We start from the raw sequence: 21078 nt of genomic DNA on the forward strand, positions 1-21078 counted from the left end.
AAAACCTGGATTAACAGGCAGAGGATTGTATGAACTAAAACCAGAATGTACCAAGGATTTCAATCTCTATTTCTATCACTTTTCAAGGGCAGAGCAATCTAAGGTAACTAACAAAAAACAAGAGACTTATCACTTTTTACATTGTCTTCTGTGTACTTGGCTTCTAAAGCTGTATTCTTCTTTTAAGGGCTAATATGAGCCAATATTTTACAAAAAGCTTTACTCTTCTAGAGCATGTTTAGAGATTTTGACTCTGATTCTACAGGAAACCCTATGCCAGTGAAAAGAACAGGAGTACTTGTGGCACCTTAGAGACTAACAAATTTATTTGAGCACAAGCTTTCGTGGGCTACAGCTCACTTCACCACGGTGCAGAGATCCACTGAAATCAGTGAAGCTTCATGTAGGTGTAGGAGTCTGCCTGCACAGAACTCATTGCTTGGTTAGGGTCTTAATGTACCAAAAATACTTTGATGTCATAAGTTTTCATTCAGTTTTATGGAGTTCACCACTTCAGTGGTTCTGATTTATAAAAGTTCTGATTTGTCTCAAAATTGTTGTGTTAAAATAAATCCAGATTGAATCAAAATACAAGAAAAACTTAGAGCAACACTAACAGTGAAATAATCAAATACAAATGTAACTTAAAGTAAAATATAAAGCAAGAAAGTAATAAATGTAATTTCCAGTGAGTTTTGCTAGTGTCTTTAATGTAAAGATTATGGGGTAGAAGGAAAAATTGAAAGGACACAACCAGGAAAGTAGAGGGTGTGTGTGTGTAGTCACTTTGTGTCTTTGTACAGATTTGGAATAATCTTAGCACCATTCCTTTTGTCAGGCAGAGGAAGCACAAAGAAAGCTGAAAAGACAAAACAGAGAAGATACAGGTATTACTTCTTGGGGAAGTAGAGGAGAGGGGAAGTATGGTATATGTATTCCCATGGATGCCCCCATTTTCTCTTATTTTCACACTCAAAGGCTATGCATTAGAATAACACCACCTTTTAGAGTAGCCAAAAAGCAATCTTTTTCTCCAACCCAGTAAGCAAGGATTTGAATTTAAATCTATCTTGGAGCCAGCCTTCTGAACTCCTTATCCCCCCAGCATAGTTGCTTTTCTGACTCAGAGTAATTCTTGTTAAACAAAGGTGTCCTATTTTCAGAAAAAAAAATTGGTCTAATATCTGTAATGCCTACTCTTAGTGTTTTATATATTAATGCTTTTACTTCATTTCATTACCCCAATAATGTAAAGCAAAACGTTTGTGCAGAAATTAATGCTTTCCTTTGTTCCATGTCTCTGTTTAATGCTTTTTTATAATTCAGTTAAGTAGTTTTTAGGTTTATGAAGTACTTTACCTAATAATACAACTTATCAAGCAATTACATAGTACAGTATATTGGTTTAGATTCTACTAAATTGTTAAGAGAAGTTCTAAATTGTATAGGTATTGGGAACGTTTCAAAAGCTTTAATGTTTAGCAAATGAATTTCTGTTTCAGCACTTCCACCTCCTGTTCTGCCTCCTCTCTCTCCTCTTTTTGCAAGCCTGATTAATATTCTCCAGTCCGATGTCATGTTGTGCATTTTGGGAACAATACTCCAGTGGGCAGTAGAACATAACAGCTATGCCTGGTCTGAGTCCATGCTGCAGAGGGTATGTATAGACATTTAAGTCTGTGCACATGTTAGAGTAGAAATATCCATTTTAGTGTGTTGATATTTACATCTATGTATAGATCCTGGTAACTTTAATGGCATCAGGAATATCTTAACAGCCAAATGAGCTAAGCTGAAAAATGTAGAAGATCAAATGTAAATTGAGGATTTTTTTTCTAGCTTACTGTTAGTTAGAAAAATAACACATAGTGTCTTCACCTAGTTAATTAGTATTAGTTTTGAATTGCATGCAGCAAATCATCTTTGAGTATGAAAGCACAGGTAGGGGAAGCAGGTTCTAGAGCTCTTGGTACATTTTTAACAGGTGGCGTCAATTTCAAATATATTTGTATATGTAGGAGGAAAGAATTCTGTTTGGACTAGTTAGAATAATTAATTTTATGGTAGGGAAAGCATTTGCCTTCTCTTGCAACCTTGTATTTTCAAGATTCTGTAACTTTCAAAAAACAGTACATTTGGGGGTTGAAATATCGAAAGCTTGTTCTCTACTCAAAGGTAAATCTTTTTTGAAAAATGTGATTTTTTAAAACAACAAAAAAACAAAAAAAAACCAAACGGAATGAAATTCTGAGACACACAAACAAAACTAAAAAGCAATTTTCTCCAGTTACGGGACTTTTGAGATTCTCTGTCAATTTATAATTGCCTTTTTTTAATAAAAACACATTTTCAAGCTTGGCATAGACTTAATTCCCCCATGAGGGCCCTTGTCTTTGATGTATGAAAAAAATTAGTTTACAAATAAAAATTTAATCTTAACTGGCAAAAATAAGGATTACTCATTTATTTAAAGACTGTAGGATTGGGCTCAAAATTCTAACCATTTGAAAATGTTTTTGATTCTGAGATCATACATGTCTTTATTGGAATGTTGAGACTGAATTTCCCAATTGTGCTTTTAAAATTCACTCTGTTTTGATGCTTTGCACTCAAAATATGCAGTGTATAAATTTGAACTGAATTGAATATCACATAAAAAGAAAAGGAGGACTTGTGGCAACTTAGAGACTAACCAATTTATTTGAGCATAAGCTTTCGTGAGATACAGCTCACTTCATCGGATGCTGTAGCTGTAGCTCACGAAAGCTTATGCTCAAATAAATTGGTTAGTGTCTAAGGTGCCACAAGTACTCCTTTTCTTTTTGCGGATACAGATTAACACAGCTGCTACTCTGAAACCTGAATATCACACCATAATATTGTACAAAATAATAACTATGTGCTAGAGGGACAAGATGTAGTTGCTGTGGGAACCATAACATTGAAATCTTAACAACATAAGAGTCAGGAAGTTTAATCATAATTAAGGCTACAATTTAGTCAAGGAGGTCACAGCAGTCACGGATTCCATGAATATACCGGACCTATGTGACTTCGTCCGCTTCAGCTGTGCTGAAGCCAGGGCTGGAGGCGGGACTGTGTGCCCTTGCCCTGCTGCAACTGGGGCTGGATGGCTAGAATCAGGATCCTGCAGCTCCTGCCCCACGGTTTGTGGAGGGACTGCAGCAGAGTCTACACGTCCCTGCTCCATGGCTGTGGCCAGCTCCAGAACTGTGGCTGCACCTTCCCCCACTGTAACCCCCCTTCCTGTGGCTACTGCCGGGGGCTGTGCTGCAGTCGGGGCTGTGCACCTCAGCCTCGTGGCTTCTGCCAGGAGCTACAGCTGGGGCCACATGCCCCTACCCGGCAGCAGCAGCTGGCTGCGGCCAGCTCCAAAGCTGGGGCTGCACCTCCCCTGCTGTGCCCCAGCCAGCCCTGTGGCTTCTGCTGGGCATTGTGCTGTAGCTGGGGCTGTGTGCCCCTGCCTGGGGGCTGCAGCCAGCTCTGGAGCTGGGGGTGTCCCCTGCAATGGTGGGCATCTTGGCCTGTCAGTCTCCCCCTTCCCCCATGAGACTCCTTTCATCCTCCCTATTTAGCCCTGCCCCCACTTATTTTTAATAGTCACCGATAGTTCACGGGCTCCATGAATTTATGTTTATTGCCTGTCACCTGTCCATGACTTCTACTTAAAATAACCGTGACAAAATCTTAGCCTTAATTGTAATTCAATAACACATTTTTCATATGTTTAATAGTCAGTATTTGAATATGTGAGCCTAATTCTACTCTGATATTTGCATATTAGTCCCATTGGAGTGAATGGAAGTTGAATGCATGTATTGGAGAGCAGAATTTTGCCCAAACAGTGACAGACTGCATCATATTGACAATTACCCATCATATTGACAATTACCCATCATATTGACAATTACCCATCATATTGACAATTACCCATCATATTGACAATTACCCATCATATTGACAATTATCAGATAGTTTGGCTTGAATTAATAGTTTTCCAGTTAATTCATTTTAGTTCCTTGGTTATGTTGGAGGATCCCAGGGCTTTGCACTTTCGCTTTATTATCTTCAGCAGTGTTACACTCAGGATTAGTGACTGTTTGTCTAATAAATGGCCCAAGGTGGTTACAATTTACTAGGTTGCTCTTGTTGTTAATTCCTGGAATTGAATGCTCCAGGACATGTGGAAGAACTTTCTCTGACTTTTCTGGAACTTAATCTATGTTAGCCAGAGACAGTATGTTTGACAAGCTTCAGAGCTCACTAATAGGTTTATCTATTTTAAACTCTTGATTTCGGCCATTTTATGGCCAGTTGGGGCAGTCTGTATTTTCAGTTTAATGCGGCACCATTTATAAATTGGTAAATAGCTGGATAACTATGGGTGCTTCACCTTAGGATGTATGTGCTCCCACGCGTTCTTGATCACAGACTTTTAGTTAGCAGGGCCTGCACCTGCATGCGATACACCATTGTGCTCTGATCAAGGATATGTAGGGAGGGCAAACCTGCCACTGCCACTCCAGTTCCTTCACAGATGTCTTTGGCTCAAGATGGAGCATTGTAGTGTCCATGTTAGCTTCACAGCTACTGCCTTTATTCTTTATTTTTTTCTCAGTGTTTTATTTAATTTTGTTCTTTGTTTCTCATTTGGTTTAAGCACAGGCTTATGCTTTTGGGGGGTCCTCCCCTCAGTCCCCAGCCAGTTTTTTTTTGTGGTTAGGGCCTTCTTCACCTTTGGTGTTCGTCTGCATTCTCCCTGGTTAGATTATGCCAAAGATCCTGGGTTTCCAACCCTGCAAGACCTGCCACGCTTCGTTCCCCTCAGTGATGGGCATTCCAGGTGCCTCAGATAGAGTCCCATGTCCCATCTAAGTGCAAGGTCTGTTCCAGATTAAGAGCAGATCTAGGAAACTGAGGAAAGATAGATAGAAGCTCCTCTTAATGGCGTATTCTTGAGAGGTGTGGGGGGGTCCTACTTCCTCTCTGTACATTGGCCTCAGCTGCTCAGACTGTTCCGGTGTCTTCAACCTTGGTAAACAGAGACCCTGGGCCAGCTTTGGAAATGAAACATTCTAAAAGGAAGAAACCACATTCCCTAGAGAGACTCCAGAAGAAGGGAAAAGTCACCTTTGAGGCCAGGGAACTAGGAGACTTCGCATCCTGATACGAGTACTGCTAAGTCTTTTACAGGCCCCTGGACCAAGATGCCAATAGACCAAGACGACTTCTGGTACACCACTCATCGAAAAGTCTTCTAGCGAACTACATCAAAGAGCACTGTCATCGTTGGTACCAGAGGTGGAGACCTCTCGACCAAAGGACTCCTTGAGGAGCAAGGACTTCTCTAAGAAGCCTTCTTCAACTCCAGTACCATCCTTGGGTCACTGTGTGACCCAGGGAGTCACTCAGTGCCAAGTGGCAGAGGACACGCCATCCTGTAACTTGCATCAGGTCAGACACACTCGTTGCTCCATCATTGCCTTCCCATCTGCTGCAGAGTCTTTTGGGGTTTTTGGTTGAGAAGGAATGGAGCGGTGGCAGGTCTGCCCCTCCTTATATACCCTTGCACTGGAGCATGAGGGCATAGGTGCAGACCTCTGGACCCATGGCTACTGCTAACTAAAAGTCTCCAAGAACGGACTGTAGCGTGCACATCCTAAGGTGGAGCAACGACAGGGACAACACCTCCAAGAACTCCAGTTACTGTACAGATAAGTAACCTTTTCTTCACAGTTGCTACACAGGAATACAAAACCTTGGAAACACTCATGTAGTATACAGTACTTTTTGTGACTTGGATACAGTAATAAAAACTCTGTTTTCAGAATTAAGACAGATATGCCAAAGACAATCTTAGAGAGAGAGGGTGGGTGAGGTAATATCTTTTATTGGACCAACTTCTGTTAGTGAGAGAGACAAGTTTTCGAGCCACACAGAGCTCTTCCTCATGTCTCTGTGTGGCTTGAAAGTTTCTATCACCAACAGAAGTTGGTTCAATAAATTATCTCACCCACTTTGTCTCTTTCTAATATCCTGGGATTGACACAGGTACAACTACGTTGCAAAGACAATGTAGGTAGTTACTAAATGAAGTTCACTTTCTTGTAATTTTGCTTTTTACTCAATTGTTTTTCTCTCAATATAGTGTTTTTAGTTCCTTATAGACATTAGGGGATTGTATAAAATGATTTTTGATACAATGTCTGAAATTAGTGATTTTTATATAGGTTTTGCACTTGATTGGAATGGCACTACAAGAAGAAAAACAACACCTAGAGAATCTCAATGAAGAGAATGTTGTAACATTTACCTTCACTCAGAAGATCTCAAGTATGTCCATTCCTCAAATGTTTAGCAAATTTAAAATCAGGAATATTAATCTCTAATATTTTGTATATAAAACTCTTCTGCCCTTCTGAATTGAGATGCATTAAAAGGCCACTTTAAAAGATGCTTTTTTAATTCACTTTAATGCTGTATGTATATAATTCAATGCATAAAACCCCCAGAAGTGTAGAATTCTACAAAAATAATCCGTTGTAGAAAATGTGCATGTACATAAGTGTTTAGGTTCTGAAATATCTAATAATAGGGGTAGTGTCTGATAAGCTTAATATTTATCCTCTTGTGTTTTAAATATTATCTTTTTCTAATATTACATTTTTCTAAAATGTCCCACTGATAAGCTTTTTTGTTGTTTGTTTTACTACGAATTGACTAAATTAATATTGCAACAATCTTAAATCCTGCTCCTTAACTTAATGACCAAACACTGGGTATTTTGGGCTGATAGCTGTATATTTGATATAAGTATCTTGTTATCCCTCCCATGCATCTTCCAGCTAGTTCCTGTGATCTGGTAAAGTCACTAAATTGACAAGATTCTTGCTTTGAAGTGAGCAGAAAGTTTCTCTCTATCATTCCCTTGCGCCAGTTCCAAGCTAGCACAGAGGGCAAGTGGACAATGTGTATGGTCTTGAAAACCCGGTCAAAATTATCTCTTAATCTATAGGATTTAGAGATGGCTTATGAAGTTATTTTGAAACATAACATGTTTAGTCCAGTATAAACAGGTCAAATACACTAAATATAGCTGTCTATATCTTTGCTCTAGGACCTGGAGAGGCACCCAGTAATTCCCCTAGTATATTAGCTATGCTAGAAACTTTGCAAAATGCACCTCATCTGGAAGTGCACAAAGACATGATCAGATGGATACTGAAGGTAAATCAGAGTTTTATTTCCAGGATTTTTCATGAATGATATAAAATGTTCATAATACATAGCTAATTAAATTGGACTGGTTTTAGAAATGCATTATTAGAAAAAGTCACTGTTTCCGTATGCTTTCCTCCACCAGTTTGTTTGTTGCATCCTCTCATCTTACAGCATCCAGCACAGTGGTGTTCTGGTCCATGAATGGGAACCTTATACACTATCATAATACAAATAATAATTGTATGTTAGTTAAATGCCATAAATTAACTAATTTTTCTTGTTGCAGACTTTTAATGCCATTAAGAAACTAAGAGAGAGCTCTTCTACGAGTCCTGTGCCTGAAACTGAAGGAAATATTATAGAAGAGGTAAAAATAAGCTACAACAGGTTGTTGTTAGTTGTACTAAAACAGATACAGGTCATGAACTGCAATGGACTACATTTTTAATTAGTGACCTAAAATCAGGGTAGAATCTGCAGATATGTCTTTTAAAAATATAGTTCACATTCTGGCACACAAGCTGTAGTTTAGTCAGCCTAGGTACAGAGATGTTAGTTCAGTCTGTGGGGAGGGGTTCTTACTATATAACTTCATCAGTGAGTTTGCATTTTTCCTGCCTGAGGCCTCCCTAGCTGGTAAGCAGGGCCTGGAGACTCTACTCTTTCCATTATTTCTGACTATTTTGGAGGCTGCTCAGAGACATTTAAGAGAGAAATATTGTTTCTCCTGTTCTGTAGGTCATTCCATGTGAAAGGGTATTAGATCACCCTACCTATTTAGGTCTAGACTGTGCTCATTAGGCATGGCTTGGAGTAAAGGGTATTGGGAAGACACAGTACTTTAGGGAAGCACAACTTATATGGAGGGGAAAGCAGTGCCATGGCCCCACCTCCTTCACAGGAGAAGAAATGAAGCAACTTCTGCACTTCTGGGACTCACACATGGTCTGCAATTCTGCCTGTCTCTTACATGAGCCAGACAGATGAGAGGACTGCATAAGAGCCAAACAGAATCATTCTATTTATTTAGATTGTATAATCTTTTGTGACTTATAAATAACTGAGGAATTTAAAAGTAAATATGTTAAAAATTGGAAATGTAACATTAAGTTCTCGGAGTGCTTGCACATGTTCATTCCAGTGTAGGTGTGTGCGTGCCCCGAGCACAGTTGCTGGCATTTTTTCCCTTAGTGGTATACATTTGGTTGGTTCTAGTGCTCCCTGGCATTGCGGGCTCATAGCGTTTGTATAAAGGTCCCTACCGACTCTGCTCCCCTTCAGTTCCTTCTTACTGCCCATGACGGTTGCTGGAACTTTCATTGCCTAGGCAATACTTCCCTTAGTGGATTTTCTCTCAGTTTTAGTGTACATAGTTATTGTAGTTTTAGAAGTTAGTGTAGTTTTCGTAAAAAGAAAAGGAGTACTAGTGGCACCTTAGAGACTGACCAGTTTATTTGAGCATAAGCTTTCGTGAGCTACAGCTCCCGAAAGTTTATGCTCAAATAAATTGGTTAGTCTCTAAAGTGCCACAAGTACTCCTTTTCTTTTTGCGAATACAGACTAACATGGCTGCTACTCTGAAACCTGTAGATTTTAGTAGTTTCTAGATTGCTTGGGCTCCTCCACTTTTAGATAATGGAGTTGTCCACTGTCCCGGTGCCGAGGCATGCTTTGGTCACCAGGGTTCAAGCCTTGCACTTTGTGCAGTACGTCTATGCCTTTGAGAAACCCGCACTTGAGCTGCCTCAAGCGTTTAGGGCATGCTCATAGGAAAGACTGCTGTCAAATTTGCAAGGAGCTTAAGCCCTGGATTCAGAAGGACCGAGCTGCTCGATTGAAGATCCTACTCATGGGGTAGCCCTAAGGCCAGCCCCAGAGCCACGCTCAGACTCAGCACCAAGTGCCTCGGTGCAGAGCGCTCCTTCATCAGCCGGGACTCCTGGCACTGATCATCTTCCCTGGTGTACAAGAAGAAACACTGCTAGCACCAAGAGAAGAGGAGTATCTTTGGTGCCAAAGGACTAGGGAGAGAGCAAGACCCATGCCAGGCTGCTCTTTGTCCCTGATACGTCACCGTCAGGAACCCGCAGCCACGGCACCACAGTGCCCTATAACGATGACTCAGAGTTGCTGACAGCGGCAAGATCTCTTCAGTGACCCTCTTCGGCACTGAGTGGCATGGCACCGCCCTGGTCTCCACAGTGCAGCTCATAGTCATCAGACTTGGAATTGGGACTGTAGTCCCCCACATCGGTGCAGCCGACCCCACCGCTCCCCAGGCGTTCTTACCCCACCTCAGCACTGAGTTCTTTGGTACCCCTGGGCACCTGGCTGTCATATCTGTGGGGTCTGACTACCATGCAGTGGCCTTTCTGGAACCCTTGGGGGTTTTTCCCCACCTCATGGACTTCTTTGAGAAGCCAGGGCACCACCGGTACTGTGCAGGGATACCCCAGAATCGGACTCTGGTACCGAACACAGCACCAAGCCCCAGGACAAAGCACTGCAGGCTCCTGTGGGTGCTGAGGAACCAACCAAGGTGCCTGGTCCAACATTAGCCCCCTCTTCCTCCTCCCTGGACAAGGCCATGGTGGTACCAGCGACTTCCCCATCTCCAGATAACAAGGTTTACCATGATCTGTTGAAACAGGTAACCTCAAACCTAGGGGTCCAAGCGAGGATGGTCAAGGAGGTGACACATGGCCTCCTGGACATACTTTCGCCAGCGGGCCCCTCTAGAGTGGCTCTACTGCTGCATGATGCTCTCATGGAACTGCTTAAGGCCCTGTGGCAAACCCCTACCTCCCTCTCAATGGTGGCAAAGCTCACAGAGCGGAAATACTTTGTCCCCGCCAAGGGATACGAATTTCTTTTTTCACACCCCCACTTCCCCCGGGGTCATTGGTGGTCGCAGCAGCCAATGAGCTAGGTCACCCAGGACAGCCAGGTTCTACGCCCAAAGCAAAGGACCCTAATAAGTTGGACCTATTTGGGCAGAACGCAAACTTGTCAGGGGCCTTCAGCTTTGTATAGCTAACCAGCAAGCCCTGCTGGGGCGCTATGACTTTTTAATATGTGGGAATCAATGGCAAAATTTGGGGAGCTATTTCCCCAGGAACCCAGGCAGGGGTTTTCCTCCCTAAAATGAGGAAGGCAAGACCATGGCTCGAGTGTCTCTGCAGGTTGCCCCGGATGCTGCTGACTCTGTAGCCAGGTCAGTGGCAACTGCGGTTTCAACGCATAGGAGCTCTTGGTTGCAGTTCTGGGGGCTTCCCCAGGAAGTGCAACAGACCATCCCAGATCTCCCATTCAAGGGCTTCTCACTTTTCTTGGAGAAGACAGACGATAGACTGCACAGCTTTAAGGGTTCCCAGACAACCTTGAAATCCCTGAGACTTTATGTACCCAGCAAGTTCAAGGAAGCGGTATAGGCCTCGGCAGATGAGCCATTACTTCATGCAGACTGCCAGGCAGGATCAACAGAGGAGGAGGAACAGGAGATATAGGCTCAGACCCCTTCCCCAATCTTCCTCGATAGGTCCTGCACATTCGTTTCCCAGACAACCTGCATTGTCCAAATGCCTGTTTTGATGAGACACTTGAGGTCAACATCACAATCCAATATGTACTGGATCTAACTACCCCCAGTTCTCCAACCTCCTTTCCTATTTCCTGGATGCCTGAACCCATATCACCTCAGACCGCAGGGTTCTCAGCATGATCCAATTCCTTTTTACTCTCCTGCCCTTCCCTCTTCAGGGACCCTTTTCACAAGCTTCTGTTGGAACAAGAAAGCCAATCCCCCCTTCAGGTGGGAGCTGTCAGAAGGTTCCTATTCACTTGAGAGGAAAGGGGTTCTGTTCCCGCTATTTCCTAATTCTGAAAGCCAAAGGTGGTCTCAGACCTATTCTAGACTTGTGACATCTCAACTGATATCTCAAGAACCTGAGGTTCTTCATGGTCTCCTTGACTTCCATCATTTCGTCACTGGATCCCAGGGATTAGTATGCTGTCCTCGATCTAAAGGATGCCTACTTCCACATTTCAGTTTTTCCTGGTCACAGGCATTTGGTAATGTCTGTAGTGAACTGAAACCACTACCAGTTTGTGGTGCTCCCTTTTAGCCTGTCGACCGCCCTGCAGGTTTTCACAAAGTGCATGGTGGTAGTAGCAGCCTTCCTCAGAAAGAAGGGAATCCCCATGTTCGTATACCTTGACAACTGGCTGGGTCAAGGGCCAGTCCAGAGCTCAAATGGAGGCCGCCATCTGTCTCATCCAGTTGATCTTCAAAGCATTAGGCCTTCTGTTAAATGTCCAGAAGTCCACCTTGATTCTGGTTTAGAGAATAGAGTTGATTGGAGCACTACTCGACTCTGTGCAAGCAAGGGCTCTACTTCTGGATGACAGGATCCTCTCAATTATGTCCCTAATAATATCTCTTCAAGGTCATCGGATCACAACCGTGCGAAACTGCCTGAGCATCCTGGGTCACGTGGTGTCATGCATACATATAGTACAACACTAGACTGACTCAGACATCTACAAGCCTGGCTAGCCACAGTCTACTCCCCCTCTTGCCATCACTTGGACTCAGTGCTCACGATTCTGGTACATGTCCTCAGCTTGCTAATATGGTGGCTAGATTGTATGTGCAGGGGTACCCTTCTCAAATACCCAGTCATCCTTGTCTCTGGTATGCGATGCGTTGGCTCTCTGCCAGGGAGCCCACCTGAGGTCCCTCAGAACCCAAGATCTTTGTACTCAAGAAGAGCTTTCCCTGCACATCAGCGTCAGGGAACTTAGGGCAGTGGGTCTAGCCTATCAATGTTTCTACCTCACCTGACTGGCAGATCCATTTCAGTCCTCATGGACAATACGATTGGTATGTTCTACATAAACAGGCAGGGCCGGGTGTGTTCTTTCCCCCTGTGCCAGGAAGCAATCCACCTGTGGGAGTTCTATATATCAATCACTCCATCAGTCAGAGGCATCTTATGTTCCTGGGACTCAGCAGATCTTTCTCCTCTCACTGTGAGAGGCCTTTTTGTCCAAACATTGTGAGGGACATCCCCTAATGATGGGGGACACCCCTTATAGATCAGTTTGGCACCTAAACCAACAGGAAATGCCACCAGTTTTCCCTGTGAGGTCACAGCCCAGGCTTTCTTGCAGATGCATTCTGGTTACAGTGTACAAGGCACCTGTGCTATACATTTCCTCCTATCCCACTGATTCACAAGGTTTTGATGAAGATCAAGTGGGACTGAGCATGGGTCGTCATCCTAGCCCCGGCAATATTGGTTCTCCATCCTTCTAGCCATGAAAATGGATATACCACTGCAGCTTCTGCTGAACCCAAACTTGATATCCTGGGGTCATAGCCAGCTGTAGCATTTGAACCTCGCATCCTTTCATCTGGTGGCCTGGGAGGTCCATGGCTGAATCCAGAGGAGCTAGTTTGCTTAGAGCAAGTCCATGAGGTCCTCATGGGCAGTAGAAAACCATTCACCAGAGACACATACCTGGCAAAATGGAAGTGATCCTCCATCTGGTGTTCTTGACATCAAGTCCTGTCCTTGCAGTCATCCCTCCAACTTACTCTAGATACCTGCTTCTGCTCGGACAACAAAGTCTAGCCATTTTATCAGTCAAGGGCCATTTAGTGGCTAGCTTGGCCTTCCATCCCAAGATTGACAACTGCTGTCTTTTCACAGTCTGTCTTTTCATGGTCATCTGGTTTCTCAAAGGCCTGGAGAGAGTATACCTACAGGTTAGGGATCCCACCCCCACGTGGGACCTAAACTTTGTGCTGTCAAAGCTCACAGGACCCCCATTTGAACCCTCTGGCAACATGCTCGCTGTTACAGCTCTCCTGGAAAGTAGGCTTTCTGGTGGCCATCACTTTGGCCAGGCGAGTTTCGGAGATCCAAGCCTTCACCTCAGAGACCCCATATACCGTCTTTTTCAAGGACAAAGTTCAGTTGAGACCACACCTGAGATTCCTTCCGAAAGAGGTCTCGCAATTCCATTGCAATCCAGCAGTTTTTCTGTCAGTGTTCTGCTGTAAGCCACATGCAAATAGAGAAGTGCCTCCGCTGGTTGGACATTCGGTGTGCCCTGTCTGTTTTACATACAAAGAACCAAACCATTCCACAGATCCACTCAGTTCATTATAATAGCAGAAAGAATGAAAGGTCTCCCCATTTCTGTACAGAGAATCTCATCGTGGATTACTTTGTGTCTCAGAGCATGTTACGAGCTCGCAGATATTCTGCCCCGGCCTAACCTACAGTGCGTTCTACAAGGTCCCAAGCCTACTCCGCCGCTTTTTTGGCACAAGTTCCAATTCAGGACATCTGCAGGGTGGCAACTTGGTTGTCAGTTTACACGTTCATGACTCCATACGCCATTACAGAACAGATCAGAGAGCATGTCAGCTTCAACTGGGGTGTGTTCCAGTCAGCCTGTCCTTAATCTCCAAACCCACCTCCAGTGCAACTGCTTGCAAGTCACCTACATTGGAATGGACATGTGCAAACACTTGAAAAAGAAAAAATGGTTACTAGCCTTTCTGTAATGGTGGTCCTTTGACATATGTTGCACGTGTCCATTCCAAAATCTACCCTCCATCCCCTCTCTGAGGCAGTTGGCAAGTAGAAACTGAAGGGGAGCGGGGTTGGCAGGGTCCTTTTTACTGATGCTATGAGCACACTACTCCAGGGGGAACTAGAGCTGATCCAACTGATACAACTAAGGGGAAAAAATCCAGCAACTCTGCTGGGGACATGCACACACTTCCATTGAAATGGACATGTGCAACACATCTCGAAGAACAACAGTTACAGAAATGTTAGTAACCGTTTTTGGTCCATTGTAATATGTGTTTTAAAAATTATTAACTGAACAATAAAATTGCAGGGTTCACGAGATAAAGACAAAGCTGAGAGGAAGCGAAAAGCTGAGATTGCCAGGCTGCGCAGAGAGAAGATCATGGCTCAGATGTCTGAGATGCAGCGGCACTTCATTGATGAGAACAAAGAACTCTTTCAGCAGACTTTAGACGAACTAGCTACTTCAACCTCCAGAGTACTCGATAATAGGTGAAGGGAAAATATTTTAAGTAAAACTTTGAGAGAGTTGATAAATCTCTTTTGTTAATTTCAAATCAAATATTTTCTGGTCTTTCTATTTGAACTCAAAAGCTAAATTTTCCTTTTCTCAGTTGACAACTGTCCAGCTCTTTCAGACCATTTGTTGCTTTTTCAGACCACTTTTTCCCTGCACACTGCTAAAATTATAGCTGAATTTGCACTAAATATCTATGACTGATTCAGAAAATTAAACAGACAAAAAAAACCTGCCTGACTTATAAAATCTTGGTTAGGAAGTGTGGCCAGCATGATTAATTGTTAATTATACTAGGGAAAGTTGTTTTGGACATAGGGAAGTGGGAGTAACTTGTATCTGTTTGTGGGGAAAAATTATTTGTAACCAGCTGAAGATCTAAATTAAGGTGTATTTTGTGGGGGATTGGCAGATGGAAACCATGTGGTATTTGGTCTGTGAAGCAGTTGGGGGCAGCTGGGAAAAGTACAAGCTTGGCCTATATTTATATATTTCTGTTTTATCTGCTCTGAATAAAGATTTATAAAACTCTATGGTAGTACATATGAAATCCTGAAAGTAGTATTCCAAACCTAACAATAGACCATTAACATTAAAAAACCTACATTAAAAGAGAGTTAAAATGCCATCTTAAACTAACAAAACCAATCTGTTAAGAAGTTGTTGGGTAAAAACCAAAGCCTCCAGTATTTGAGTTTGGATGCTATCTTTAATGATGATCCCTGTCTACTAGGTATAATTGGATATTAAATTATTGTCCCCCTCCTTGTAAACTTTAAAAAACAAACCAAACTAAAGACTAAGATTTGCATACACCTCTCTAGCTTTTACTTTCAAGCTTAATGGTAACGATTTAATTACAATTTTAATCTGGAAACAGTTAAAATATGATTTCAAGAAAACAAAGAATATTTTCATGTTAACATCTGGAGGACATAAGGTCTCTCTGAAATGTATAGTTGTACAGTGGTTTTTGGGGACATGTGCATGGATGTATATACAGTAACTCCTCACTTAACGTCCTAGTTATGTTCTTGAAAAATGCAACTTTAAGCGAAATGATGTTAAGTGAATCCAATTTCCCCATAAGAACTAACTCCCCCCCACCCCATTTATATTATGTTGCAGGGAAATTTTTTCACCGGACAAGAGATTATATACATATACAGTATAAGTTTTAAATAATTTTAAACAAACAAATTAATAGAGTACTCACCAGTGATGATTGCGAAGCTTGGTTGAGGCAGGGACATAGCAGGGTTGGGGCACCAGGGCTTGCCCTGCTCCACCTGCCAGACACTCCAGCCGGGGAGCGGGCAAGCCCCCGTGCCTGGATCCTGCTACCAGGCTGGAGCACCGGGCTCGGGGGTGCCAAACAACGTTATAAGAGAACGTTGAAGAACTTCAAAGGAGTATGTTCTCTAATAGGTCAGCAACCTAATAACAAAACAACGTTAACCGGAACAACGTTAAGTGAGGAGTTAATATATGACAAATGTTTGCTTATTTACAAAATGAAAATGAATGAACATAAAACTACACCAATAAACTAATAAAAACTTAAAGCATGATCTAATTTAAATAATTGTCAAATAGTGTACTCACTGGTATAATTTGATTCCAGTCCTACAGTTTCAGATACAAAGCTTACAGCTTTGGGACCAAAGCAAACTAGAGTGACTGAACGGAGACAGGTTGTTACCTGTATATTGTGTCAAGAAGAGCAGGAGGTTAAAGTGGACAGCAGGGCTATGGTCTTGGCAGCATTTGTTCAGAGATCTACTGTATTGTCTAAAAACCGGAACAAAGTTATTCAGGATCCTGGTAAGTTGTGTTCATATTTTGACTATAACATTCAGAAAGAATCATCTGTATCTGCCCTGATTCTTATTCTGAAGTAGAGGTGTTCCACTGTGCCCCTTCTTATTAGTTATATATTTGTGAGCAAGTTCAGATATTGTAGTCAGTGGCAAAACGCTCACTGACTTTGTTAGCGACATGCCTCATAAGTAGTAGCTAGGAAACACAGGCAATATAATATCTAAAACGCTTCCTCTAGTCACAGTTATAAATTCAGTTATTGAAAACTGAGGTGTATTAGGTGAAGGTACTATATATTTTCGTGGGTAGAGTAACGGGAATGAGAGAGGGTCAATATGGATGTATTGGAGCTGATATACCAGTCATTATTAAAAGGCTTGGGCATGTGAAGCCATTAAATGTTTTCCAGTTACTTGAGTTTAACACCAAGCCATTCCTCAGTGGCTTTCAGATGTTAGTCCCACGTTTTTCTTTATTCCATCCCAATTATTGGTTTCAGAGTAGCAGCCGTGTTAGTCTGTATTCGCAAAAAGAAAAGGAGTACTTGTGGCACCTTAGAGACTAACCAATTTATTTGAGCATAAGCTTTCGTGAGCTACAGCTCACTTCATCGGATGCATAAAGTGGAAAGTACAGTGAGGAGATTTTATATATACACACAGACCATGAAAAAATATACATTGTAAGGAGAGTGATGACTTAAGATGAGCTATTACCAGCAGGAGAGTGGGGTGAGAGAAAACCTTTTGAAGTGATAATCAAGGTGGGCCATTTCCAGCACATTTCCAGGAGTTAACAAGACCGTCTGAGGAACAGTGGGAGTGGGGAAAGAATAAACAAGGGGAAATAGTTTCACTTAGTATAATGAGTCAACCACTCCCAGTCTCTATTCAAGCCTAAGTTAATTGTATGCAATTTGCAAATTAATTTCAATTCAGCAGTCTCTCGTTGGAGTCTGTTTTTGAAGTTTTTTTGTTGAAGGATAGTCACTTTGAGGTCAGAAATCGTGTGACCAGAGAGATTGAAGTGTTCTCCGACTGGTTTATGAATGTTATAATTCTTGACATGTGATTTGTGTCCATTTATTCTTTTACGTAGAGACTATCCAGTTTGCCCAATGTACATGGCAGAGGGACATTGCTGGCACATGATGGCATATATCACATTGGTGGATGTGCAGGTGAACGAGCCTCTGATAGTGTGGCTGATGTGATTAGGCCCTATGATGGTGTCCCCCTGAATAGATATGTGGGCACAGTTGGCAGCGGGCTTTGTTGCAAGGATAGGTTCCTGGGTTAGTGGTTCTGTTGTGTGGTGTGTGGTTGCTGGTGAGTATTTGCTTCAGGTTGGGGGGCTGTCTGTAGGCAAGGACTGGCCTGTCTCCCAAGATTTGTGAGAGTGATGGGTCATCCTTCAGGATAGGTTGTAGATCCTTGATAATACGTTGGAGGGGTTTTAGTTGGGGGCTGAAGGTGACGGCTAGTGGCGTTCTGTTATTTTCTTTGTTGGGCCTGTCCTGTAGTAGGTGACTTCTGGGTACTCTTCTGGCTCTGTCAGTCTGTTTCTATAGGACAGGCCCAACAAAGAAAATAACAGAACACCACTAGCCGTCACCTTCAGCCCCCAGCTAAAATCTCTCCAACGCATTATCAAGGATCTACAACCTATCCTCACTGTACTTTCCACTTTATGCATCCAATGAAGTGAGCTGTAGCTCACGAAAGCTTATGCTCAAATAAATTGGTTAGTCTCTAAGGTGCCACAAGTACTCCTCTTCTTTTTGCCGATTATTGGTGTAACTTGAAGCCTGATAGTGCAAGATCTAGCAAAAATACCCCACATTCTGGTAGGCAAAATAAATAAATGAATGAAATAAAATATGCTATAATAAATTAAGAGGCAGTGCTGATATCTAGCTACAGTGGCAAATGGAGCTGCCTGCCCCAGTGTTTCAAATAGACCTTTCGCTATGCATGAGGAGGCTTGTTAGGAGCAGAATTACCAGCTCAGCTTCACAGTTGCCTCAGCCAATGAAACTCCTATAGTTTTCTGCTTGAGGATGTCTGCAGTGCAGGTGGGAGCGAGTTGCACAGCCTGCCTATACAGACTCATTAGCAGGGTCCAGGCTAGCATGCTAAAAGTATAAATGTGAATGTTCCTGCTTTGGCCTTCAAACTCACTTTATCCTCTAGGCTTGAGAGCTTGAACTGGAATGTCCCACGTTGATGTTTTTAGTGTGCTAATGCTAGCTCCCACCTGCAGCATAGACATGCCATCAGAGTCTCCCAATTCTCCCCCATTTATGCCCTCCTCAGAAATCACTCTGGGCCATAACCTCTCACTACACTGAGGATATATTTTTAGTACATATATCAGTTCTATACCTGGATTTATGTTAAACATTTGGCAGCAGTCAGTTCATTTAATGTGCATAGGTGACACATGCCTTAATAATCTGTGTAAAATATTTCTCAGTACAGGGTTTTTTTTCCTTGTTAGATTCTTTTTGGTAGAGAAACTCAGAAAAAACACTTTGGTTTCAAGACTTTTCTGGTACAGCTAATTTTTGGTTGGTTGGGATTGCTTCATCCTAAATATTCTCTGTTTATATTACGTGTATACAAATACACAACATTTTTCTGTACTATACCTCTCTATTCCACTTACAGAAGATGAATAATTTTCTGTAGGCCTGATTCCCCTCCCCTCCCCCCCAGGGGTCCTGAGCACCCAAAATTCCAGTTAAACTGAATGGGTGCTGCTGGTGTTCAGTGCCTCTGAAATTCAGGGCCTGTTTGATGATTTCATCTTTAGTAACTAATTATTATGTATTTATAACTGAGCCTTTAAACGGTGTTTCAAATGACCTAGCTAAAAAGTATATTTGTAGGGATTGGTAGTATGCTTTAAATTGACTTTCTCAAAGGACTAGTAAAAAGGTGATTTTTTTAATAACATTTAATAAAGCATGTAAATGACAAATGTAAATATTTTAATGTCAGAAATAAATATCTGTTTATTATAGAAAGATTTAAATGCAAAATTGTTTGTTTTTACACAGAAAAATATGACCCATTATTCATGCATCCAGAGCTGTCATGTGGAACACACACGGGTAGCTGTGGACATATTATGCACGCTCACTGTTGGCAAAGGTAATTGCCATGTTTAGAGTTAATAGAAGTGAACTTTATTTTAAACTAGACATAAATGATCCAATCCTTCTCCCACTAATACCAGTTGGAGTCTTAACGTTTACTTCAGTGGAAGGATTAGATGTCAAATACATAATTTAAAATAAAGGCTGTTATAGACCAGTAAAGATATCTAAGATACAAAAGAGAGAACCCATTATAGCTAAATTGCAAACAAGATTTATTAGAAATGATAGTTTAGCATCTGTCATCTTGATATTTTGTCATATAGAGGAGGAATTTATGTGCATGTTGTTAATACTAAAAAAAATTAGTTTACAACTTAACGGTTTTTAAATTTGAGTGGATAAAAGTTTAAATAATGTCTGTAGAAGCCAGAAGGGCTTACCTTCATATGTAAATAGTACTTGTATAATGCTAGGATATTCCCATAATATTAAATATGCATCCTGAAATGATCAGTTCTTTACAGCCATTGCTAAATTTTAATGTTTAAAAAAATGTTTGAATTCTTGCTTAATCTGGAGTTGAGCAAATAATTTGCAGAGAATAACTTATTTGTTCAATATAGCCTTTTCTTCTGCTTGTAGGATGTCCGTATTTCCTTGAATTTGTTCTTTAATTTGCTAGACTGCTATTTTAGCTGGTACGTCTTAATGCAAGTATTCAGTAGTTGAGCTTCATTAATTTGTTGATTAGTCACAAGTCTTTAAGGCATTGCTTCTGCTTCCTGATTAGAACACAGTTTATGATCAGGAAAAGAGCTTGTAGAATAGTGGAAGTTGGCAGTATGTAAGGGCTTGTCTACACTTGGAAATTTAGTAAAAGAGCTATTCTGGAATATTTATTTCACTATAAGCTCCCATATGGACACATTCTCTTATTTTGGAATAAATTCCCGTTTCTCATTTAGCTTAATCTACTTCCCAAGTGGCTTAACATCAATATTTGTTTCTTCTTCTCTGAGCAAGCAGACTCCCACCCTGCACTCAGGATTGAGTTCTATGTTTGGAATTTTGATTCTTTAGTTCTGGAACACTTATTACTGCATAAAACTTTGTCTTGGTACTTTGGTTTCCCTGGCAATGGCCAACAAAACTGGGAACAGAGAACAAATTTTCATAAAGAGAAGGAAGAGGCACTATTTATTGCTAAAAAAATTTTTTTTTTCTGAATAAACCTGAAGCCAAGGATTCTCCCCAAAGCCTTCTTCTTACAGTCTATTTCAAACTTACTTAAAAAAAAAAAATCTAGAAAATCCTGATTTTTAAACCTGAAAAGAATCTTACTTTGTGATTTGAGGTCCATTGCACTAATATTTTTGGTTGAAAAATTAGCTAGAGCTAGCAATTCATAATATTTGATCAACAAGAATGTAATTTTCATATCCAATATTTGTATTTTAGATAATGTTCTTACATGAGCATGAAAAAAATGTCAATACATATTGATTCATACATTAAAATACTATTTTACTGACAAACATTAATATATTATTGTTTTCTAAAGGTATTTTGATGCTGTTCAAGCAAAGGAGCAACGAAGACAACAGAGATTACGTGTGCATACAAGTTATGATGTAGAAAATGGTGAATTCCTTTGCCCTCTTTGTGAATGTTTAAGCAACACTGTTGTTCCTCTGCTTCCTCCACCAAGAGGTTTATTTAACAGGTCAGTTTGCTTTTATAAGCATCCTTGTTAACTATGGAAAAAGCCCCCTCTTAAATCTGTGTAA

At 41.4% G+C, this 21078-nt stretch overlaps 1 protein-coding gene across 6 annotated transcripts in view; it reads left to right on the plus strand.

Annotated features, from left to right (window-relative positions):
* Nucleotides 1-21078, plus strand: part of UBR2 (ubiquitin protein ligase E3 component n-recognin 2) — a 106114-nt gene that overhangs the window by 63104 nt on the left and 21932 nt on the right. For 4 of the 6 annotated variants that reach the window (XM_073339013.2, XM_073339011.2, XM_073339015.2 and 1 more), the window contains 10 exons: nt 1-103; nt 839-887; nt 1503-1657; nt 6252-6354; nt 7139-7248; nt 7529-7609; nt 14161-14342; nt 15992-16191; nt 19250-19343; nt 20853-21014. In XM_073339013.2, the coding sequence (XP_073195114.1) occupies nt 1-103; nt 839-887; nt 1503-1657; nt 6252-6354; nt 7139-7248; nt 7529-7609; nt 14161-14342; nt 15992-16191; nt 19250-19343; nt 20853-21014 (1239 nt within the window). Of the gene's footprint in view, nt 104-838; nt 888-1502; nt 1658-6251; nt 6355-7138; nt 7249-7528; nt 7610-14160; nt 14343-15991; nt 16192-17286; nt 17369-19249; nt 19344-20852; nt 21015-21078 lie in introns of those variants that run through there. The other 2 variants (XM_073339016.2, XM_073339017.2) reach the window with 2 other exon arrangements.

This window comes from Lepidochelys kempii, chromosome 3, assembly GCF_965140285.1.
Source record: "Lepidochelys kempii isolate rLepKem1 chromosome 3, rLepKem1.hap1, whole genome shotgun sequence".
NCBI lineage: Eukaryota > Metazoa > Chordata > Testudines > Cheloniidae > Lepidochelys > Lepidochelys kempii.